This window comes from Balaenoptera musculus, chromosome 11 (assembly GCF_009873245.2).
Source record: "Balaenoptera musculus isolate JJ_BM4_2016_0621 chromosome 11, mBalMus1.pri.v3, whole genome shotgun sequence".
In the NCBI taxonomy this organism is placed as follows: Eukaryota; Metazoa; Chordata; class Mammalia; order Artiodactyla; family Balaenopteridae; genus Balaenoptera; species Balaenoptera musculus.
In genome coordinates this window covers 56121924-56147107 of record NC_045795.1, presented here as the reverse complement: position 1 = coordinate 56147107, position 25184 = coordinate 56121924, and the positions used below count along the sequence as shown (strand labels likewise).

Below are 25184 nucleotides of genomic sequence, written 5' to 3'. Positions count from 1 at the left end.
TAGAGTGGGGAGAGCTTTCTAAGCATGACATAAAGTTCAGGAGCCATAAAAGGTAAGATGAACACATTTCCCTATATAAAATTACACTCCTGTGTGGCCAAATAATTATAAACAGGCCAAAAAATATATCATAAATTTGGGGGAGAGTGCTAATTTCCTTGAAATTTAAAAAAATAGTATAAAATCTAGAAGAAATGAATAGGTAAGAAGAAATACATATGGACAATAAACTTGTGAAAAGATGTTCATACTCATTCATGAAGAAATGCAAATCAAAGCAATAAATCTTTACTTTCAGGTTAGCAAAGATCAAAGTATTTGCTAATTACCATTTTTGAAAAGGGAATGGGCTCTTGCTGGGAATGTAAATTAGGTTTTTGGAGGGTAATTTGCCTTTAATCTACCAGAAATATAAAGTATACCCTTTGACCTAGCATTGCCACAACTAGGAACTGATCACCCAGATACTATCACTCAGGTTGACAAACACACAAGCACAAGAATATTTGTAATAGCACAAAAGTGGACACAACGTAAATGCCATCAACCACATGTAAAACAATGAGGCAGCTCGCTATGTACTAATATCTGGAAAGATGTTCAAGGTACCCTGATAAAAGCAAAAAGCAATTCGCAACACTCTCATTTGTTTAAATATGCCTGTGTTGATTTAGAAAATTTCTGCAAGGATATACAACAAATGTTAGAAGGCTATTCTAGGGAGTGGGATCAAGTTGGGAGATTTTTTTTTTTCTATTTTAATCTTGCAGTATTTTTTTAAACTATGAGTTTGAATAATGAAAAAATATGAATAATGAAAAGTGAATAATGAAAAAATGAGCTTAGTAAAAAAAGAAAAATCAAAAGATGGAAGCTGCACATATAAACAGCAGCATGAGAATAAAAAATGGGGGGCTCACGAGGTGAGCAGCAAGCGATGGGAACTCCAGCCGGATCTCCTCTGGGCACCCACAGGCTTAGGGGCACCTTTCGTCTTCTGGGCCTGGAAAAAGCTTTCAGCAGGTGTGGGGACTTGGTTTGGAGGCTCAGCACAAGCCTGGATTTCCGGTCCTGTGTGGTAGCCCTCCAAGCTCTCAGGGGCTCCTAGCACTAACCAGGTCCCCCGTGGTCCAGAAAAGGCAGGGTTACCGTTTATGTGAGCTGCAGTCTCGACAGGTAGGTGCAGATTTTGCAGGGGACCCCAAGGCTCGAATCCTGGGGCAGAGCTGGTCTCCAGATGGACTTGGGTTTAGTGCTGCATGCTAAGCAGGCAGTGGAGATCACACGGTACCCATTGGTGGAACTGCTTTTCTGGAAGTGCTTATTCAAAGATGCAAGTTACTTTAGCTAGGCTTTGCTTTCTTGTAAGATATTTCAGATTCATAAGGCCTGACCCAGTGTCTCACATGTAGGAAGCAGTCTGTGGTTTACTGACCTAACACTGGGCTAAATTACACAAAGCATCTTTTTCCTCTTGGCTATTTTTTTTTTAATTAATTAATTAATTTATTTTTGGCTGTGTTGGGTCTTCGTTTCGTGCGAGGGCTTTCTCTAGTTGCGGCAAGCGGGGGCCACTCTTCATCGCGGTGCGGGGGCCACTCTTCATCGCGGTGCACGGGCCTTTCGCTATCGCGGCCTCTCCTGTTGCGGGGCACAGGCTCCAGACGTGCAGGCTCAGTAGTTGTGGCTCACGGGCCTAGTTGCTCCGCGGCATGTGGGATCTTCCCAGACCAGGGCTCGAACCCGTGTCCCCTGCATTCTCAACCACTGCGCCACCAGGGAAACCCCCTCTTGGCTATTTTATTCTGGGACTCTAGAAAGAGATTTGTGAAGAAAGGGTCATTTTTCTCTACTGTGGGTGCCCAGTAGAGCGTTTACTCTGACAAATGCTTTGATTCAGCACTTAACTTTATAGGTAGCTGTGAATTAACTTTGAGCAAAAAAAACAGTGCTACTGGCGTCTCAGAGGTAGGGGGAGAGATGCCACCTGTTGAATGTAGACACCTTTGCAGGAAAAATATACGAAACTACTTTGTATAAAGATTAAAAAGAGGCCTCGGGTATCAATCCCATTGGGTATCCTACTCAAACACTGGATAAGCAGTCGTGCTGATTGATCCATCTTTTTGATCAAAGTCAGTTCCCAACAAAGCCCAACCCCCAGGCACACTAGCAAAGTCAGAATCACTCCACAAACCCTTGCAACTTGTTAATCAATGGAGAGTTAAAGTTGTGAAAATAAGTGAAATTAACAAAAATATTTTGGGCAACTTATAGGTGACATGTATTGCCAAATTTGAAGTCAAACTGTACTAATGAAATCCATCATTTCTTTCAATGTAAGATTGCTGTGTCTCTTGGATGTTCCCAGAAAATATGTGAAAAAGTCCAAGTAAAGATAGATGATTAGATTTGAATCAGACAATCTGAATCAGAGAATCTTTATGGATTAAAATATCAATTTCTGGGAATTCCCTGGCGGTCCAGTGGTCAGGACTCTGCTCTTTCACTATTGAGGGCCCGGGTTCAATCCCTGGTCAGGGAACTAAGATCCCACAAGCCACGTGCGGTGCGGCCAAAAAAAAAAAAAAAATCAATTTCTGGACAACTTTTAAAAACCTAAATCCTTCTCTAAGGACATAGGACTGTTTGAGAGATCCTGTTTGATACAGACATCTCAACTGCAAGTTTCTTTTGGGAGTCGGTCATTGGTCTGCTTCTTGCTTGCTGACTGGCCTCAGGCCACACGGCTCGGCTGGCAGAGAAGAAGGAAGAAAAGGAGAGGTGGGGAGAGCAGCTGTCTGAGGGGTGGCCGGTCCAGGCCTGTGCTGGGGCAGACACTGGTGCAGCTAATATCCCAAATTCCAAGACTGAAAACAGAAGTTGGTGGCCCAAGGGAGTGCTTGGCTGGGGCAGAATTGCAGTACAGCCAGCCTGTGGGATTCGGGGGGCAGAGGGCAGGGTGGTGGTGATGGTAGGGTGATTTTGCAAGTTCAGGGAATACGATTGAGGAGATTTTTCTGATCAGAGCCACGGCCAAGCTACCGACACTGCTGAACAGTCAGGGATGGTCTGCTCCCCTGGGATGGGGGTCTGGTGAACCTAGTCCCACTGGGACAGAACCTGTTGCAAAGAACCCTGTTGGGGCAAAAGTATGCTCTTGCAGTCTATGGAGTGGGGGAGTGCTGCCTCAGCTTACTAAGAGACGTGGAGGCCCTTTGCAGAGAGAAAGGTGAGAATTTGGTTAATAGATGCTGGTTGCCTTGCTGTTCCTAAGAAAGGAAACTTGTACAGAACTTCCTGCTCTCAGTTTAAAATGTAGCTTCACTTTTTTTTTTTTTTTTCAACAGACCAGAGCTGTTAATACCACACGATAAAAACGCAATATAAGCAAGAATATTAAAAAATCTTTTATATTAGTAGGCCAAAAGCTACAAGATTCTATAACTGTTTAAGTAAAATTGGATAAATATACATACACTTGGTATGGGAATGATCTGCCTCTGGTCACCCTGAGGAGAAAGAAAAAAAAAAATCACTGTCAGGTTCAAAGAGAAGTAGATCATATTCTCAAAAGAAACTTCAAAGCACTCTTGAGTACAGTGGCCATATGATTGCCTGTTCTCTGTACCTTGGTGGGATTTGATGAACAGGAGGAACTCAAAGATATTCCACAGTTAGGGCACTGGGCTCCACTCTGCCTCCCAGACACCGCCTCCCCTGAGAAACGAGGCCAGGTTCCCGAAGCTCATAAATGATCTTGTTTATTTAAATAGTGCCTCCTTTACTCCCAGGAATTTAATCCTTAAATGAAAAGTAAAAATGAAAACCCCTATTTTACTTTGATCCATGAATCTCTCTAATAACTGGCTTGTTTCTTCATTTAAGTAAGTTTTCCCCTAAAAGACTAAAGCTTTAAGTCAATACAATATACAGGGCAAGGAGGACAGTTTCAGCAGATTATGAGGCACCCACTTCTGGTCCTCTTCTAGGGGAGGACTGGGCAGAGGGGACAGGCAAGGTGTAAGGAGTTCCCTCCAAGGCCACAGGCATGGGACAGCTTTCCCGTTAAGGGGAACAGAACCTGTATTCATAGGGAGTGCTCAGAAAATTCAGGCCCCAAGGACGGGCCTCAGCCATTCCTCAGCAGGAATGCCAGCCGTTCCAAACCTGGTTGATGGAAACACTCCATTTTAGCAGCCTCAAGAAAAGCTAATACAAGAACAAGTTTATCTCCATTGAGAATTTCCAGTTTCTGTGTTTCTTCTTCTTTTTCAGCTGGTGGGATGGGAGGCAACGAATCGCAGCATCACGGTCCCTGACAAAGAGATGCACTGTTTCACGGTCGGTGTCCCACGTCGAAGGATTTGTGAAAGTGTACCCACCTTTATTGAGGGGGTCACTGGTGCCAGGGGGTCTCATAGGAAGGAGTCAGTCCTGATTGCCAACAGTGGCAGGTGGCTGGTACCTTTCTGAGCTCTGCTCTGCCTCTAAGAACCAATTCGCAACTTCTTGATTATCTCTAGCCCCTAGTCATCACCTCTGCAGCGTGGCAGCAACTGGTGTTTCATCCTGAGATACTCTTGATGGCTCTTTCCTTCCTCAGGACACTCGGGGCTTGTCGTAAGGATTCTAAACTGCCTTCTGCCATCATTCAAGGCAGAGCCGTGCTGTTCTCCAGCACAACGGCGCAATCAAATCAAATCTCGGTTTTCAAGAGCTTATGCGGAGACGTTCATTTCAGAAGCGCTTAAATAATATTGTTCCCAACACCTGGAGCTTGGTGGGGGAGATTTTAACCAGAAGCTCACAAGCCCACTGGGTCCCCGTGGAGCAGGGCTCTCGACCCCGCACTACTGATGCTCGGAGTCTGATGACTCTTTGCTGTGGGTCTCGTGCCCTGTAGTGTCCTCAGCAGCATCCCTGGCCTCCACCCACCAGATGCCAGTAGAAACCCCAGTAGCATCAATAAAATGGCTAGAACTACCATACGACCCAGCAATCCCACTACTGGGCATATACCCTGAGAAAACCATAATTCAAAAATACACATGCACCCCAACGTTCACTGCAGCTCTATTTACAATAGCCAGGACATGGAAGCAACCTAAGTGTCCATCGACAGATGAATGGATAAAGAAGATGTGGCACATGTATACAATGGAATATTACTCAGCCATAAAAAGAAACGAAATGGAGTTATTTGTAGTGAGGTGGATGGACCTAGAGACTGTCATACAGAGTGAAGTAAGTCAGAAAGAGAAAAACAAATACCGTATGCTAACACATATACATGGAATCTAAAAAAAAAAAAAATGGTCATGAAGAACCTAGGGGCAAGATGGGAATAAAGACGCAGACCTACTAGAGAATGGACTTGAGGACACGGGCATGGGGAAGGGTAAGCTGGGACAAAGTGAGAGACTGGCATGGACATATATACACTACCAAATGTAAAACAGATAGCTAGTGGGAAGCAGTCGCATAGCACAGGGAGATCAGCTCGGTGCTTTGTGACCAGTTAGGAGGGTGGGATAGGGAGGGTGGGAGCGAGGGAAACGCAAGAGGGAAGAGATATGGGGATATATGTATATGTATAACTGATTCACTTTGTTATAAAGCAGAAACTAACACACCATTGTAAAGCAATTATACTCTAATAAAAATGTTAAAAAAACAAAAGGCTCCAGACACAGCCAAATGTTCGCTAGGGGGCAAAGTCATCTCCATTTGAGAACCAATGCACTAGTGGGAGATGGCAAACAGCCCTAACACACAGGTGTACCTTCAGACCAGGTGAGCACATCAGTGAGGTGAGAGATAATATCACCAAACGGTTATTTGGGAAGGGCTTGACAAAACACAGACCACAACCAAAGGTGCCACCCTAGACAAGTATGTGGGCTTGAAAATTACCCTAGAGGTTTACGTGTGGGTACATGGGATACGCATGTATGAGTGAGCGTCCAGCAATGGCTTTCACTCTGTCCTTGCAATTAGAAGTCCTCCATGGCCTCTGCCATTGGGGCCTTCTGAGTGCTGACTCCTGCTAGCCTCCAGCCAGGGGCTGCAGACACTTTTATTTTGGGCAACTTGTCTCCAGTCCAGGCTGTAACTGTGACGGTCACAGTGGTAGCCACCCCAGGCCACTGCTCTGAAGCTTTTCTCCAGGACAGTGAATATGCAGGGTGGATGGAACCATCTGTGGCATTCTGTCCACAGCCTTCCCTCCTCCCTGGCAGGCTGAGCTCCAAGAGGTTGGGAGAGCCCAGGAGGCAGCAGTAGAGACATGCCTGGAATCGGCTTCCACATCTACTGAGCCTGGGCTTTACGTTCCAGGTGTCCTGACCAGGTGAGTGCAAAGGGCAGAGTTGCCCCACTTTGACACAGGCTCTTTCTACAAGGTCTGGTCTCACATACTGAAGGGTTGCAGATTATGCAAACGATGCACTACTCAGAGTTAACTTAATTCTTTAAAAAGCCACTCTGACAAGTGTTAACCAAAGGACGTTTCCATGAGTGAACACTAGGTCCAGGTAAGCCCAGCTCTGCCAGAGGAGCTCCCTTTAAAGGACTTTATTCTCTGGTAGATATGGCTAAGGGCTCCAGGAAACCTTCCAGGGCTGCACCATCATCTTCTCAAGTCATTCATCTAGGCAGGTACTAGATAAAAATAACTTTTACTATGACAGCAGTGATTCTTCACTTTTTTAATCCTTTACAGGCCTAGGGTACAAACTATGTTCCCTTCACTAATGGGGACTCTCCTCAGCAATGATTTTCAAATTGGGGAAATTGAGAGTTTGAGGGGAGATATCAGAATTCGGGCTGTGATAGGGTTTACAGTGAAATCTCATCATACAAATTCCACTTATGTTTTTCTACACCAATGTACCATATGGCTTAATATCTCTTAAGTCTAGGTATCTTTCATTATATTAATATTTTTCCAAAAATTTCTCAGCTGTTCTTTTTTTAAAAATTTATTTATTTTATTTATTTATTTTTGGCTGCCTTGAGTCTTCATGGCTGGGCATGGGCTTTCTCTAGTTGCGGCGAGTAGGCGTTACTCTTCATTGCGGTGCGCGGGCTTCACATTGCGGTGACTCCTCTTGTTGCAGAGCACGGGCTCTAGGTGCGCGGGCTCAGTAGCTGTGGCTCGTGGGCTCTAGAGCGCAGGCTCAGTAGTTGTGGCACACGGGCTCAGTTGTTCTGAGGCATGTGGGATCTTCCTGGACCAGGGCTTGAACCCGTGTCCCCTGCATTGGCAGGTGGATTCTTAACCACTGCGCCACCAGGGAAGCCCTCTCAGCTGTTCTTAGACATTTTTTTTCTTCTGTATAAATTTTAAGTCTTCTTATTCAGAAACACAACACACTTCTCAGGAAATAAGAGCCACCACATCAAAACTTTTTAGTGATTCTCATTTTTTGGTAGTATTTTGGGATTTCACTGTAAATAATCATGCCATCTGCAAATAAAAAACTGGTTTTCTATCTTTTCCATATTTATATCAATTGTTTCATTTTCTTATCTTATTACATTAGCCAGAATTTCCAATGATTTTCCTATGTTGTTTGCTGTTTATTTTTAGAAGACAGCTTTATATCATGTTTAAATGATATCCTTCTATGTATTTGGCTGTACTGTTGATTGGTATGTAAAGGTTTATGGCTACTGTACACTGCATGTATTAGTTCTTTTATCATAAAATGTCTCTCTTTCTCTTGTTTAATGTTTTTGGCCTTGAATTCTGTTTTGTCTGATACTAATACCGCCCCTTTTGCTTTCTATTTATTTGATCTGCTTTGTACATTTTGCCCATCTCTTTATTTTCTACCTTTTTTTGGTATCAGTGTATGTTAGATGCTGGGTCAAAAGCTATTAGCTGCATACTGTAACAGTCATTAGCACTGTTTACCAAATAATTCCAGTTTTCTTTCTGGGCACATGGTAGGATTACACTTCCACACTCCTTGAAGTTAGGTGTAATCATGTGAATTGCTTTGGCCAATAGAATGTAGGTTGAAATAAGCCTTGTTACCTCTGAGTGAAAATTTTAAGAGCCAGTGTGATTTACCACATTCCCTTTCTGCGGACCTGACAATCACGGAAGCAAAGAGATGGGCCCTCCTTAGTCTGGTCCATGAATGAGGATAAGATAGAGTTATCTAATAGAATAACAGTAGCTATTAGTCACATGTAGCTGTTGAGCACATGAAATGTGGCTAGTCCACATTTAAGATGTGCTGTAAGTATAAAATATGCATCAGATTTGAAGAATTAGTAAGATAAAAGAATGTAAATTTTATCTCATTGATAATTTTTTCTATTGATTACACGTTGAAATAACATTTTGGACATATTGGGTTAAATAAAAATCTATTATTAAAATCAATTTCGGGAATTCCCTGGCAGTCCAGTGCTTAGGACTCTGTGCTTTCACTGCCGAGGGCCTGGGTTCGATCCCTGGTTGGGGAACTGGGATCTCACAAGCCGTATGGTATGGCCAAAAAAATAAAAAATAAAAATAAAATTTAAAAAATCAATCTCAAGTTTTAAAAAATATTTTAAAAAATGAGGCTGCTAGAAAAAGTTAAATTACACATGTGGCTCACACTATATTTCTATTGGACATTGCCACAGAACAGATGGCCCAGCCAACCCATGATAAACATGTAGCATGAATGAAAAATTAACTTTCATTATGTTAAGCCTCTGAGGATTTGGAGTTGTTACTGCAGCATAACTGAACTCACACTGACCCTAAATCTACTCAGTAGTGATTCCTCTTTTCTCCTCTGTGAAAAGAGGTCTGATTTTGTTGAGAGCAGGAATCTGCAGGTATATATCCTCCCCCTTTCAGGCCTCTCTTGCTGCTGGAGGGCAGCCAGGTGACAAAGTTCTGGCCAATAAGACATAAGCAGAAGTCTCCTGGGACTTTCTGTGAAAGCATTTCCATAAAACGGACAGACGTGGCTAGTGCTACTCCTTCCTCTTGTATTCTCTTCAATGTGGATATGATATCCGAAGCCTGTGACTTTGAGATGATAGTAAACACAAAGCATGAGGATGAAGGCAAACACTCCAAGAACGGTGGAGCAGAAAGATCAAAAGGTAGAAGAACAGAAAGAGTTTGGGACACTGATGGTATCACCATGCATCTAAACTATATCCAGCAACTGCCAGCATCAGGCTTTATATGTGAGAAAAATAATCTCCTATTTGGCTAAGTTATTATTTGTCAGTTTTCTTTTACTTGCTGCCAAAATCATTCCTATCTGATACAGGTGTATTCTTGGAGACAGCATCCTGCTGGATTTGTCATGCCCATCTGATAGAGTCTTGGCCTTTTGTTAGGAGAATTTGGTTCATTAAACTTGGTTTTATGCCTACTCTTTATGTTAGGTTCCTATTTATTGTTACTTATTTTCCCCTTTCCTTAATTTTTTTTTCCTTTTGGCTGCACCACACGGCATGAAGGGTCCTAGTTCCCTGACCAGGGATCGAACCTGTGCCCCCTGCATTGGAAGTGAGGAGTCTTAACCATTGGACCGCCAGGGAAGTCCCCCCTTTCCTTAATTTTTTTTTTTTTTTTTTTTTTTTTTAATTTATTTATCAGGAATAGTGGCTCACGGGCTTAGTTGCTCCGTGGCATGTGGGATCTTCCCAGACCAGGGCCCGAACCCGTGTCTCCTGCATTGGCAGGCAGATTCTCAACCACTGCGCCACCAGGGAAGCCCATCCTTAATTTTGATGGTTTGTTCACAATTCTGTTTATTTCCCCTTTCACTCTCTGTGAATTCTGAGGATCTATTTTCTAATTGTGCTACTTGTCACAGTTCTGTTCCTAATAATTGTATTTATTCCTACATTTTCTACAATTATATCATAACTGAATATCAGTCTCACCCAGATTGTTTTTTTGTCCCCTTTCTGAAGCATTCCATGTCTGAAAATGTACTTCTTTTGCCTTAGTAGATAAACGATATCTTGGTTACATATGGAATTTTTGGTTTGTAACTCTTCTCTCAGTAGCAAATATTTTTTCATAGTCTTCTGGCTTGCAGTGTTGCTGATGAGAAGTCTGGTGGTAGTATAATTCTCTTTTCTTTGAAAATACCTTGTTCCTGTAGCTTGTAAGATTTTCTTTATACTTAAATTTCAGAATTTCAATGGCATATATCTAGGCATACGTGTGCTCCTTTTCTTGCCGCCACTAATCCTGCTGCAGATTTGGTAAATCCTCTCAATCTGCAAATTCAAGGTTTTTTTTCAGCTCAAGAAAATTTTCTTCTATTACTTTTTCTCTTTCTGGAATTCCTATTATTTGCATGTTAGGTCTCCTAGATGTTTCTTCCCACCTCTCACAATTACTGAATCTGTGCTTCTGGTCTGAATTGTAAGATATTTTTTCCACTTGCTCCTCCAGAACATTAATGCAGTTCTCAGCAGTGATCATTCCCACTCTTTTTCTCAGTTCATTTACTGAATTTTTGTATTTAGAAATCAAGGGTTTTTTTTTTTAAGTTCTAAAAGTTATTTGTATACTCAAAATTCATTTCAGGACTTCCCTGGTGGTCCAGTGGTTAAGACTCCTTGCTTCCAATGCAGGGGCACGGGTTCGATCTCTGGTCGGGAAACTAAGATCCCAAATGCTGTGAGGCAGGGTCAAAAAAAAAAATTCATTTCTTGAACTATCATTTTCTCCTACCTTTTCCATTAGTTTTACCTCAGTGGGAGTCTCACACTCTAGATTTTCAACGTGTAATCTTCTTGGCAGTGGTAAATGAGGGAACACTGCAAGGCCCAGCACTGCGAGGCAGAGCTGTTTTCATGGTCCAGCAGAGCCCAAGTTGACAAAGCACAAAGAGGTGAAGAAAGTCCCTGTACTACTGGGCTCCTCCAGGGCACTAGACTGAAAGCAATTCAGCTCATCAGTGCAGCCCCTCCAGGGGCCACACACATTAAGTGGGCAATGCAGGCCCTTTCCAAGGGGATCCACAGGTTCCCGCTGGCTTGTTGACCTCACAGGACTTCACATTTCAAGTCTTCATCCTAGGACTGCAAGAGAGGCAAGCATTTTCCACTGATGTGGTTCCCTGCTTCTTACTGAGTATCAGAGAGAATGAATTCTGTGCCCTCTCCTTCCCCTGGAGATGTCAGGAAAAGTGGAGGCCTTGCTGTACTTCCCAGGCTCCACCAGCAGGCTCACCTGGGTTTATCCAGAGAGGGAATTTAAATGGTCAGAGCCACATGCTCAAGCTGTAGTCTTCCCAGAATCCTCTTCCTTACGTTCGTATGCACTTTTAAAATAATCTATTTTCTAAGCTAATCTATTTTCTAATTAAGCTTTTCTGTGAAAATTGGGAAACGCAAAAAGAAAAAGAAATAAGGCACAGAGGAGAAGAGAAAATCTTACACAGATTCCACCAGTCTGAAATAATCTCTTCATATTTTGGCATATGTCATTCCGGTCTTGTAAACGCCTGTGTGTGTTTGTGTATGTGTGCTTATGACCATATACCTACTTATAAATATACTTGCCTACTATATTTTAATATATTTTTCCCCTAAGTGATATATTGTGAACATTTTCCTATATCAGTAATATTTATGAGACATCATTTTTAATACCTGCATACTATTTGAGTGTATGGTTACTGTATAGGTCTTTTATTGTTTATTGTTGATGATCAGCTTGCTTATAATTCTGCAATATTATAATCTATGCTGGATAGTATCTTATGGTTAAATCTTTGCACGTCCATACTCATGTCAATAAGGAGGAACTGCTTGGGTGGACAGATAGGTGTATTTTTAAGGTTTTGAGATCACACTGCCAAATTTCTCTCCGGAAAGGTGTAACCAATTCACACTCCTACCAATAACCAATTTACATCCTCTACTCTCTCTCTCATTACCCCCATGCCAAACCCAAATATTACTTTTAAAAATATCTTTTGATAATTTGATAGACGGAAAAGGATATCTCATTGTTTTAGTTTACACTTCTTTGATTACTAACAATATTGAACATTTTTTTCATGTTCACTGACCAATTGTGTTTCTTATTTTATGAAACGTCAGTTCATGTCTTCTGCTCATGTTATTTGGGATATAAAGTTTTATGACTCTTGTGTCTTTCATAATGAATAATCTCCTTTGTCTCTTTCAGTGATTTTTACCCGAAATTCTCTTCCGACTGAGATTACTATTATAATCCCTGCTTTCTTCTTGTTTATACTTGTGTGATGTCTTTTTGCTCATTCTCCTACTTTTAACTGTTCTGAGTCATTTTGTTTTGAATATGAGGTCTGTTAGACAGCATGTGGGTGGAATTTGTTCCTTTTTAACCTATTGTGATGATCTGACTTAAAATTTTTTATTTGACACATATGAAAGAATATATAACAAATACGTTTAATATTAAACAAGGTAGTTAAATTCACTTATATTTATTATTGGCTTTTTCCCAAGTCTCTGTGTCTCCTCTGGTCTTTCCATTTCTTTGTCTGCTCCTGGTTCTTTAACTCTCTCTTTCATACAACTTCCCACGACAGAATGTTACAAAAATGTGAAGTGACTCTTATAACTCGCATCAAATATGTTCTTCAGTTGCTAAATGGGAATGACTGACATATCCTGTAACAAAAAAGATGACTTTTTTGGTAATTTCAAATCTTTAAGTAAATGGCTGCGCACATACTGTCACGGATTCTGACTAAGGATGCTCGTCAAGGGCGGGACAGACGCGCGGCGGCGGAAGTTCCGCGTCGGCACTGACCTTCTGAAGCCCGCCGTTCTCCTCCACCAGCGGCGGAAGAACACCGGGGCTGCTGCCTGGCGGAGCCTCCACATTGTAATCACGGAAGCAGCAGAAGAAGGAGCTGAGGATGCTGCGGCTCCTCTGCTTCTTCAGGCTGACGTTGCACTGGGATGCTGGAAGAGAAACAGAGCACAGCGTGGCCAACTGTAATACTACGGGAAAACTCGAACGTGCAGCTGCCCCAGAGCCCTGACACGTGGAGACCAACTCAGGACCAGAAGACGAGGGGAGCCAGGAAGTTCCCCTAAAAGACTGTGACGTGACTCCTAGAAGGCCAGACAGTCGATGGAGTCCAGTCCTGCTGGCTGGACAGAATTCCCCTGATCTCGGCCCAGTGGGGGCTGCTTGCTCATTAGCTGACCCATCCCCGGGGCCATCTGCCTTCCTGAGACCAGCAGATAAAGTCTTCCAACCCTGCACAAGTGCTACTTCAAAACATAGATCCTTGCAGGCACAAATCAGACTTGTCCCTCGCTGAGAAGCATTTCTCTGTGAAGGGTACCAAGGAAGAGTCACATTGAAACTGGGTTCTTGGACACTCCCTGCTCACCATGGAAACAACTAGCTTCATGGGTTAAGAAATAAGATGTGTGAAGGCACAAAGCAGCCCTCTTCTTAAACTCTGCCATTTGTCAAGAAGTTGATGGGAGCCTGGACCCACAGAGCTCAGGGGTGGGGGCTCCCACCACACTTAAAACAGAAACAGCAGGAGAGGTGGGACAGAACATCAGGGCTGGCCAGGGCAAAGCCTATCTTCACGAGACCCAGGGCAATACTGTGCCACCGACTCATTCCCTGGCCTGTCCTGGATTGAGGCTCCGGAGGGAGGGATGGATCCTTTCTGTTATCCAGGGCTCAAGACAAGTCGCCACAAGTCAGAAATAAAAGACGAAAGTTAGTACCGATGAGAAACACACCTCAGGGGAGGAGGTTGACAACTTGGAGGTGCAGGAGCATTTAGCCCTGGGAATGCAGTCCCACCACATACCACGTCTGGGCGGGTCAGCAGCCGTCCCACCACATACCACGTCTGGGTACAGGCTACGGGCACAGGGACCATGCTTGGGGTTGATGGGAAGATCACCACTGTAGGAAATTATTAAGTTTGCATGATAACTGTTGGAGCCCATCTCTCCCACAAAGCAATTGTGGCACGATTCCTCTTTGTACACTTGAGGGATTTGTATAGCACCTGCCCTCTCAAGAGATCACAAAACCTTTGCTGCAAGTCTGCAGGTACCCTTCTGCCAGCAGCAAAACCAAATGCATTCAGAAATTCTGAAAAAGGACTGAAAGGCTGTTTTGCCAGCAGCTCCACAGGCCTGGATGGTCTTTAGCCTGGGTTTAGGCAAATGGCCCAGGAAGTGTGAATTTAAGATAATCATTGGGAATTCCCTGGCGGTCCAGTGGTTAAGACTTGGCACGCTTTCACTGCCGGGGCCCGGGTTCGATCCCTGGTCAGGGAACTAAGATGCCGCAAGCTGCCTAGCACAGGCGAGAAAAAAACAAACTTCATTAATTAAAGATGATCTTTAGAACCATAAATCTCTGGAAAAGCTGGCTGTTTCTTCTTCCTTATGAATCCTTAGGTTCATGTCACAGGGCACCCGTCTTCTCATTTCAGGCCCCACTCGCCCGGCCAGACCAGACCATGAGGACCACCAGGCACAGAGGCCTCCCACACAGCAGTGGTGGCAGCGATAGTGACCACTGTTTCCTGGGGCCAGCCCTCTGGGTTCTAGTACTTTACAATCCTCATCTCATGTCATCCTCACAGCTACCCAAGGAGATAGGTGTGATTGCTTCCATCTAACTGCTGAGAATATACAGCTAGTAATTGCACGTGTCCAGATTCAAACCCAGAGTTTCCAGAGCGCATGCTTTCCCCATGCACCACGCTGAAGACAATTCTGAAACAACTCAGGTCAGATTAAGAAGGAGGGAACATGCCAAACGGGGAGAAAAGCACTGCCATAAACTCATATTTAATATAAATGATTGGTTAAGCTGTTTTGTTGTTACTTTGGGTATTTTAGTTTTTTATGCCTCACTCAGATAATTTAGTCAGAGGAAGAAAAAACTGTCTCTTCCCCGGCTGAGAGCACATTTCTCTGCAAGCAAACAAGCTTTTTGTTCATGTCTTGGTGACACTGAGCCGTCAACACCCAGGCTGGGCAGTAAACAGCTCTGCAAAATGCACTTTCCCGGATCCTGTTTTCATCCTTGGGTCACATAAATCTTCCCCATAACTAACTAACAAATTAACAAGCTAACTTATGTGCTAAAAAAATCCTGACCGTGGAGCCAGGGAGCTACTTGTAATTCCACCATGTGATTACTTGCCATGTGGCAGCCGCAAAGAGGGCTGCAGGGTCACTATTTGCTTGGGTCACTTGGGAGGCCATCGCCCCTCACAATGGCAGCTCACTCCATTCCCCCGTCTGTGTAGGAAGAGGTGAAGCAGCTCATGGCTGTGGGAGGGTCCAGGCATCTTCCTGCTACATAAGGTCACTACTAGGGCCTGTAGGAACCTCCGGGCAGCTGGGGGCTTTCGAATCTTCTAATCACCCTTGGGTTGGGCTGGTGCTCTCAAAAGCAGGCTGGCTGGGGAAATGGCTGGATTCCCTCAGGACCAGCATAAGCCCACCCTGCCCACGGCACTCACTGTTCCTCAGAGGTCAAGGTGGGCTGTATGGGTCTCATGACCCTGCTGCCTTCCACCCCAGCTGCGGCCTCTCCACCAGCTACAATCCAGAAGGCCCTTGATTTACTCATAAACTTCTGGTAAAAGGGTTTCAGTTGATACACGAAATCAACATCTATGTTTTAACGGACAAATGTTTATAACGTTAGATCAAAAAAGCAAGACAAATAATTGTATATCTGACTTGATCATAACTCTGCAAAAACAAATGAAAAGAGATTGTAGTAGAGAAAAGATTGGCAAAAATATATCGCAATGTTAACAGTAATTGTCAGACTCTGGGTATTTACACCTCTTCCTTCCATATTTTCCCAATGTTTTATGGTCACTACATTTTACTCTAACAAGAGGGAAAGAAAATAGTCTCGTTAAGCTTTCTTTCAGCAACTCTGTAAAGCTCAGGAGAAACCATATCCTACCCCCAAACCTAAACCCTTACACCTACTCCTCCGCTTTCCACTCCATGCCTGCAAAGGGGAAAATCAGGCAAGAGCAGCGCCATAAGCCTTGCAGGAGGTAAATGTCATTGCTGTGGTGGCCCAGGCTCAGCCCCGGACCGTGACATTGCCGGGATGGAACATGCCCACCAACCCAAACCAGAGGGGCCCATGTGAAAAGAGGGCACCAAGTCCATGATCTGCCCCAGCAGAGTGCTCCCACTGGCTTTCCCGTCTGGCAGCCCACCCAGCCTCTCACCCTCCCTGGACACACAGGTGGTCCTGCTCCTTCTCTGTGCTTAATCAAGACTCGGCCTCTCACCACCTGGCCTCACTCGCCCCTTTGAATGTCCCTACTGCTGACATGAGAGGCCCCCTGGTGGCCCAGGGAGCCAGAAGAAGGTCTTTATCAGAACTGTAACAGTCGGGTATGAAAATCAGTTTAATATATACATCTTCCAGTTACACTGGTTTTAAGAATACTTTGGAGGAGTAAAGGAGAGAGTAGGAACTTTGAACATCAGTCTCGAACATTTCATAAAGATTTCCATGTTTTATCAGATTTAGGAGGAAAACATCATCAAAAATTATTGCGAGGTCTTCTGTTGCTTTCCCTGATCACCTTCCTGTTGCTATCCACGCCCACACCTGTGCACCTCATGTCCGGTTTCCTCCTCACAGTAGGCTCCTCATCACGCTGACATCCTACCCCCCACTCCTCCTCTCCTCATACCCCACTTCTGAGAACATTCCTGTTCTTCAGGGGCTGGTTCAAAGCCCACCTCCTGGAGGAAGCCTGTTCCAGTGGAAGGGATTTGTTCCTTGGCCACTGAACTCCCAAATAAACACTTGTCTGTCTGGGCTACATCTTCAGCCCATTCCTCTCTCCCGACTTCCAGGCCAGTTTACCCACCTGCCCGCCGGATGGGCATCTCCTCTGGATGCCTCCTAGGAGCGCTTCACCCAGCAGGTCCCCTCTTCACCTGGGGCGTCAATCTCCTAGTCTAAACATCTACCCTTCTCCCTCTCATTAAGTTGTTGGTTTTGATACCCTTAGTGGCTCTTAAATCTGTCCTCAACAATGCCCTGTCCCTTTCATATCCCAGCTGAGGCCCTCATCATTCTGTCCCCGGACAACTACAATAGCAGTAGAACTTGTTTCGCTGCTGCTGATTCTGTGTCCCATAATTAATTATTGACATGACCCACCGAGGTGTAGCCCAACAAGTGAGGAGACTGGTGGTTGTGAGTGTGGCCTCTGAAGTCAGCCTTCTAGGTGTTGGCTCGACCAGCAAATGTACGGGACCTAAGTTATATGACTTCTTTGTGCTTCAGTTTCCTTATCTGTAAAGTGGAAACAATAGGCTTGTTGTGAGAATTAAATGAGTTCATATAAAGTACACAGAACAGTACCCAGCACAGGGTAAGCACTTCATAAATGTCAGCTCTTATTATTATCATTAGTTTCTTAAGAGCTTCTGCTTTGTAAAGGAGTAGGGGTTCTGCTGGTAAGTCCCGGATCAAAGGCTGGATCCTGTGGGTCCACATTTGTTCCCTGGCATCTGACAACCAGGAGGCATAACTTACTATAACAGGCCTTGGTTACTTAAACTGTAATTTAGAAAGCAAAACTAGAAAAATCTCAGAAGTGATTCTACTCAACTGCTCTAAAAACTGGAGAGGCAGAGATGAGGAAAGGAAGTGGAGGGAGCGGTGAAGCGTCCAGATGAATGCTGTTGGGGACTGTTTACCTGCTTCCCCTTAGAAAAAGAACACTGCTTTCAAGATGAAGGGAGGAAGCATCCACTCTCTCCTGCCCACCTGCTCAACCCTCCTCTGCTGAGCTCTGCCCCTGCCCTGTCTGCATCTGATCCAGGGGCTCCTCGCCCCATGCTGTGCATCAAAAGGGAGCACCCTCCCGGGGGAGGAGGACTGCGTGAGGACCAGGCAAGGAGGCCAACAGACCCATCACGTCTCTCCTGCAGGCTCCCCTACTGGGCCACTGTATGCTGCCATTTCCCCCAGGCTCTGGGAGTGCAGGCCCATCAGAAGGAGCTCCTCGTCTTCTTCCTCAGTCCTGCTAATGAAGACATGACTGTGGCTGGCCCCAGCAGCTGCCCTTCTCTCCACACAGATGGCTGGCCCATGAAAATGGCATCCTACGGGGTAGGATGGGGAGATCCCCGGCAGGGGCAGATGGGGTGATCCTAAGACGTCCCCCATTTTTCTGAGCAGGCCTGCGTGGAGCAGAAATCCTGGGAAGGGTTGTGAAGAGCTGGAGACGCTGGGCATGGGCCTCACCCATGTGCCTGGAGCCCTCTAACCATGCGGGGAGTGTGTGACGTTGAGGACAAACAGGCACGTGGCCCCGTTTTCCTCGATACACCCTGGGAGCTAATGCCTCTCTCTTTGTCCCTGTACTTGGTGTCACTGCAGCCAGCAGATGAACACCCTGCTTCCCACTCATACACTGCCCCCCCTCTTTCTCCTTCAAGGGCTGGGGACCTCCCATCCTCCAGCACAGCAGGTGAGGGGCTTAGAGAGGGCCTATGAATGGGGCGGCTAACATGAGTGCAGAGATGGTTGCCTTCCTTGAGTCTTCAGTCCTAAAGGTGAGACAGGAAGCCTCCCCAATACCTCCCTGGTCTCTCTTGGCAGACTGCTGGTCCAGTAGCAAGAACCAGTATCTTCAAAGCACCAGCTGCCGACGGGGAGTGTAGTAGACGTGTGACATTTTTGCCTGCCAAGATCCATTACCCTTCCTCTGGTAAAAGTTCCACCACTCTCACCTCACCAACTCTCAGTCCATTACCAAAGCCTGGCCAATAAGAGCCACGTGATTGGCTTAGGGATGGGCGCATGACCCAAGCTGGGCCGAGGAAAGCTGGCCCCCGGATTCATGCTATGGCTATTGGAGGAAATGTTCTCTTTTTGCTGGTTTGCTAAGCTGGCAGGATGTAAGCCTGGAGCCACCGGCGGCCATCCTGGCCACCAAGCGAGAAGCACCTACCTGACTGATCACATGAGCCAAAACTGAGATGTGCAGAGGGGCAGATCTCTGACTTGATTTCAGTAAACCAGATCCTTCTGGCATTTTCAGTTATGTGAATCTCTTTTTCTTTGAAGCCAATACGAATTGGGTTTATGCTATCTGCAATGGAAAGGATTATCCCTGAAAATGCGAGCTCCTAGGGGAGGCAGTACAGAGACGCTGATAAATCACACAGGCACCATCCCTACCTCACAACATGCACGCCTAGGAGGAGAGACACGAGAATAAGCAATGCTAATACAGTACGAGTCTTGTTATGATGGGGTAGCGCAGGGCGCTGCTGGGGCCCAGAGAAGGGCAAAAAGTCCAGATTTGGCAGGGGGTGGGTAGGAGTGGCTTCTTAGAAGAAAGTAGTCTGACAACTGGGCTAACAGTTTTACAAAATTGTTGGAGGGGGCAGGGAAGTAGGGAAACAGCAACGTGTAAAGGCCCTGAAGTGAGAGGGAGCATGAAATATTTGATAAATCAAAGAGGCCAGGTGTTATGAGATGGGGATGATGACAGCAAGGGCCTTGTAAACCATGGTGATGAGTCTGGATTTGATTCTATGGACCCGGGGAATGACGTGATCGGATCTGTACCACACACGTCATGGTTTGACTTCTGTAACTGGAACTACTGAGTTTAAATTTTAGATTATGACTAATGTAGGCTATCTATATACATCACAGATTTCCAGGATGTTTAAAAATCACAGATGTGGCCTCTTTTATGTAACATGCCTAGAATGGAATTTCTTATTTGAAAACTGACTTTATTTATTTATTTTTAAAATTTATTTATTTTATTTATTTTATTTTTGGCTGCACTGGGTCTTTGTTGCTGCACACGGGCTTTTCTCTAGTTGAGGCGAGCGGGGGCTACTCTTTGTTGCGGTGCGCAGGCTTCTCATTGCAGTGGCTTCTCTTGTTGCGGAGCACGGGCTCTAGGCGTACGGGCTTCAGTAGTTGTGGCACGCGGGCTCAGTAGTTGTGGCTACTACTAGTAGCCACTAGTTGTGGCACGCGGGCTAGTAGTTGTGGCTTAGTTGCTCCGCGGCCTGTGGGATCTTCCTGGACCAGGGCTCGAACCCGTGTCCCCTGCATTGGCAGGCGGATTCTTAACCACTGCGCCACCAGGGAAGCCCTGAAAACTGACTTTAAATACAAGTTACATGGAAAGAAAATGGGCTTTAGAATTACATTTGGGTTCAAGTCTCAGCCCTGCCTTCTGTTCGCCAGTGTGAATTCATCTACCTAAGCCGCACAGGTAACGTGGGAATCATAACACCTACCCCCCACAGGGTTGTCGTGTGGGTGCAGCAAAACCCTGTATGTTTGTGTAAGAGAGAAAATCTATCAGCAGCTTAAGATATAGCAACAAAAACTGATGATTGGTTTAGGCCCAGTGCAGTGTCTCACTGTGAACAGAAGTTAGTGACTGTATCCAGACAACAGTCCTCACAAAAACAGCCTGGCTTTAGGAGAAAACATGTAGGCAGACCCATTTTGGTTCTGGTTATGTGAATTCTAAACTTAGAACATGAAGTAGCTCTTTCAAACTCTACCTCCTATCTAGTGAAGGTTTCTTTGTATAATGATAATAATGTTAGAAAAAGTAAACAAACAGGTAAGAAGCAGCTCCACATGTGAAACTTAAACCCTAGGATTCAGGCCTTTTTGAGGAAATCTTACATGAAATATGGTTAGAAATAAAGTGTTGTAGTTAAAAACATGGAAAGTCTTGGAGAAAGTCCACCAAGGCTGACGGTGGGGTTTGGCCCTCCACTGGGACAAGAGGACTGTGTGTATGCCAACAGACGGAAGGCACAACGGAACCCACAATGGGCTGGTATGACAGGCCGAGAGGGACATTTCTGATCATCCTCTTATACTTACTTCCTGACCTGACTGGTTCCCTTCTGTACCCAGAAATGGACATGTTGACCCCAAAGCCAGTGTTTCCTGGTTAGCATGATAGCTGCCCACATCACATAACCACTGCCCTTTGACAATTCTGACTTGGTTTCGATTCCAGATGTGGAGAGGCTTAGGAACCGTCCTGGATCCCTGGCTGCAGGATCACAACCTCTGGGTTTACACTGATTCAGGGCTTTACACACCCTCCTCCGTGAGCACCCCACCCACCCATCCGTCCTTATCTCTGATCTGACCTCGAACTCCCAGAGACCCCCTCCCCCATCTCTATAGATCCAAGGAGTGCTTCAGGGTCAAGATGAAAGTAGCTGAAACATAGGTGGCAATGTTTGCTACCAACTATGACTCCACCCCCAATCATTCAAGTTTCTCCCCAAGTGAAGAAACTGCATCTTGGCAGCTATAGAGAACAAGGTTTATCTTTCATTTCCACAATGCCAAGCCAGCCTACATGCCGACTCAGGGTCCAGACTACCAAAGACCCGGAGTAACAGAATTTCTAGGAGAAAACTGACTTAACACACGAAGTCTACTGCTAATGTGTCATAGCACCAAAACCTGCCATCAGAACCAGCTTCTTTCATGTTACGAGCAGAAGTGAGAAAGGTATTGCGTAGCAGATTTGTGTCATCCACGTATTTGCAGCAGAACATTAAAAATATGTGGACACCAATGCTGTTACAGCTGCAAAACTGGACACCAGAGCTTCCCAAAGTAAGGCTATTTCTCCATACATGGGGATGTCAGAGCACATTACAACCCTGAAGAGACCGTACAGCTGAATTCACAACCACTTTATCACAGAAAATGCTAAACACCTTTTTTTAAGGGAGGAGGGGGAGTTCCTCTGAGGGTCAGCTTTTAAATGAATGCACCACTTCTTCTCTTCCAGAACTGGGCTGCAATCTCTGGAATGCATCCCAGGGCCGAGGTTTGGAATGGGTGTCTAACAGGAAATTCTGGGCAGTCTATGCATACATTACATTCCTTTCCCACCCTGAAAGAGTTGTCAACAAACACAACTTTCCCCTGTTTGAAAAAAAGGGGGGGGGGTTTGGGGGTGGGGAGAGGCCAGGGCACAGACCGCACAGAGTTCAAAAGCAGATGTAGCTGCTGAGAATCCAAACATCCTTTTCTCCTAGGAAAAGGACTTAGTCACTTTTCAAGATGTCCCATCAGTCCCTACTTTATTCCCAAGTGATCGATTTGCTCAGGGAATTCCACCCGCCACTCTGTGAAAGAAATGTACCTTTGGAAGCTCTTTTCCCCACTGCAGCCTGTAACTGGCAGTGGTTCCTCCAGCAGTGAGAAATCAAGGGGAGGGCCCGCAAGGGCCGATGGCTGAAAACCGGGCAGGAGAAATCCTAATCTCATCCTCTGAGATGGAAGGATGCGCTTCCCTGTTCACAGTTGGTTCGTAACAGCCCACGTTAGTTGAGTGCCTTGTTTGTGTGAGGCCCCTGACATAAATCACTTGTGGCTTTCACGATGTGCAGTGCCGATATGATCACCCCATTTTCCGATGAGAAGACAAGACCAGGAGTACATATAACTGTGCAGTGAGGGTGCTGGGGGTCAAAGCCAGAGCAGCCTGGCTGCAGGGCTCCCGGCCTTCCTACCACCCTTCCCTGCCTATCCCCAGCACTTGATGGGTTTGGGTTTTGTTTCCAGGGAGAAACTCTGAATATGAAGCCTTATGCCACCTGCCTTCACTCCAAATACCACACTTTTGAAAACTCCAAAATGAACCAGTGATATGCCTGGCAACCCTATTAGATGAAGCCAGACACAGTGGCTGTTGTGCCGTCCCCCGAATGTACCCAGGCCACCAAACTCTGTGACTCAGCTTCCCAGGAGAGCCCCTCGGCTGGGAATGCCTTTCCTGGCCTCAGCACTTCCCCAAACCCCTGTGCCCCACGTCACACAGCTCCGAAGTAGCAGGGCTGGAGATAAACCAGGTCTGTGTGGGTCTAGAATCTGAGCTCTTAACCATCACTATATAGAGTCTGTTTTTCACACTGAGAGCCAAAATAAGTAACGGAACAAAGGATTTAAACAGATGACGCACTTATTTAGAGGAAGCAAAGGTTAAAATTTAACAGTAATCAAATAAATGAATGTTTAAACAACGAGGTCCAGTTTTGGACCTAAGAAACAAGCAGCAATGATAAAAATAAAAACATATAGCCAATGGTGGTAAGGCTTTGACGGCCTGGGCCCATTCACTCACACATTGCTGGTAACTCTGTAAACTGGAACAATCCATATGACAAGTAGGTGAGTGATGTGTCAAAGACCACAAGGCATTTATGCCGGTAATCTGACCGTCCAACAGAGCGGGGTGCTTAGTTAAATCAGTGCACAGCAACTGGAGCGAATACTGTGCAGCCACAAGAAATGACCATTATGAAGACATGTGGGGAAACATCTGTGGTCAGGCGGGGCACCTCAGACACTGTGCTGCCCGATGTCTGTAACTTTGTCATGTGCTTCTGGACAAGCTGGGGAAGGTAGGCTCCAGGGGTACTGGCTTGGAAAGTATCTTGTTCATGTCTCAGTCCTTAAGATCTAGAAACACAATAGTACAAAATAGGCCTGACATAACACATGTTTATTGAACGAATGAATGTGTGAAAGGAAACACAGAACAATGACAATGACTGATTTGATAAAAAGAAACAGCTCCTGCAATTCTTTAAGAGCATGTTCAGCCGAGCAGCATGTCTTTCCTGGGACGCCCTCTTGCCCACAGTGAGCCTCCCTCTTCCAAACAGCTTTAATCTGTGCCACCCACACATGGCCAACCCTCATCTGGGGAACCCAACTCACAGCTCCCTGCCATGTTTAGCAAAGATGGCAACTCCTACTTCCTATAAAGTAATTAATGCAAGTTTTCTGAAAGAGAGATTACGTGAAATTCACCAGTATGTTAAGTAAGCACAGCAGTCTCTGGATCATAGGGCTAGGTTAATTATTATTTTTCTTTATACTTTTTTTAATCACTTCTCAATTTCTACAATCTACATCATGTTTATAGTGGAAAAAACTGAGTAAATATTTAAAATGTTTGTTTCTACTTAATATGTGAACATTTTCACATTTCATCAGATATCCTTCTACAACCTTATTTTGATTGGTTGTATTGGATTCCACTGTATGGATGTGCACTGTGTCATAATTAAACTAACTTTGGACATTTATGTTGTTTCCTTCAAATTGTGTCATAATACTGCAATTTGTTTGCAACAGCAATGCTGACCTCAGCACAAACTAGTTGTTCATCAATGTGGGACAAAATATTATATATCTATATATCTCTGTCTATCTATCTATCCCTGGTGTGGAGTATTATACAGCTGTGAAAAAGAAGGCTGCAGCTCCATATGCACTGATAACAGCCAACACTTATCTTACCTAAGATGCACCAGGCACTATTCTACGCACTTTACATACATTGGCTCATTTAATCCTTTCAGTAATCTTATGAGGTCAGGACTACTATTATATTCATTTTATAAATGAGGAAACTAAGGTCCAGAGAAGTTAAGACACCTGCCCAAGATGACACAGCTAGTAAGTAGTAGACTTTATTCAAATCCAAGTAGTCTGGGCTCTTAACCTCTGCATTATATTGCCTACTGATAATGGAGCACACTCTGAGATACATTAAATGAGAAAAGCAAGGACACTGGAACATTTAGTGCACTACCATCAACCTTCAAATACAAAATCAAATAAATTAACAAAATAGAAAGCACAAGTGTGTGCATATTCTTATATGTGCAAAAAGTATCTCTATAAGTAACTGTTGCCCCATGGGAGAGGAATGGAGGACACACCAGAAGGGAAGGAGAATTACTTTTCACTCTATTCTCTTTAGTATCCTTTGGATTGTGTATCATGTATTAAAATAATAATTGCATACTGTATATCATACATTATAAGTAAAAAATTAAATCATCAAAAATAATATGGCAGTGAGCATAGCATACATAATTTTATGTGCACGTCTGATTTACCCCTTAGAAGAAATACCTAGAAGTGTAACTGCTTTTCAAAGGCCAAAGTCTTTGAAAAAAACATCAAGCCTCTTGATATCTATGGACAATTTGCCACTTAGAGAGGCAGTGTGTATGCACACCCCCTCATGGGGTGTTCCACTTAGGCTGTGCAAACTCTGAGACTTTAAATGGCCTTTGCCAAGCTGAAAGGTGAAAACAGTAACTTGCTGTTGCTTTAATTTGCA

General features: G+C 44.7%; 1 protein-coding gene across 3 annotated transcripts in view; it reads right to left on the bottom strand.

Annotated features, from left to right (window-relative positions):
* The window catches only part of CTDSPL (CTD small phosphatase like), a 125650-nt gene that overhangs the window by 21306 nt on the left and 79160 nt on the right, over positions 1 to 25184 (bottom strand). For all 3 annotated transcript variants that reach the window (XM_036867854.1, XM_036867855.1, XM_036867856.1), the window contains 2 exons: positions 12788 to 12942; positions 3480 to 3512 (listed from right to left, as the gene is read on the bottom strand). In XM_036867854.1, coding sequence (XP_036723749.1) covers positions 3480 to 3512; positions 12788 to 12942 — 188 coding nt within the window. The remainder of the gene's footprint in view (positions 1 to 3479; positions 3513 to 12787; positions 12943 to 25184) is intronic.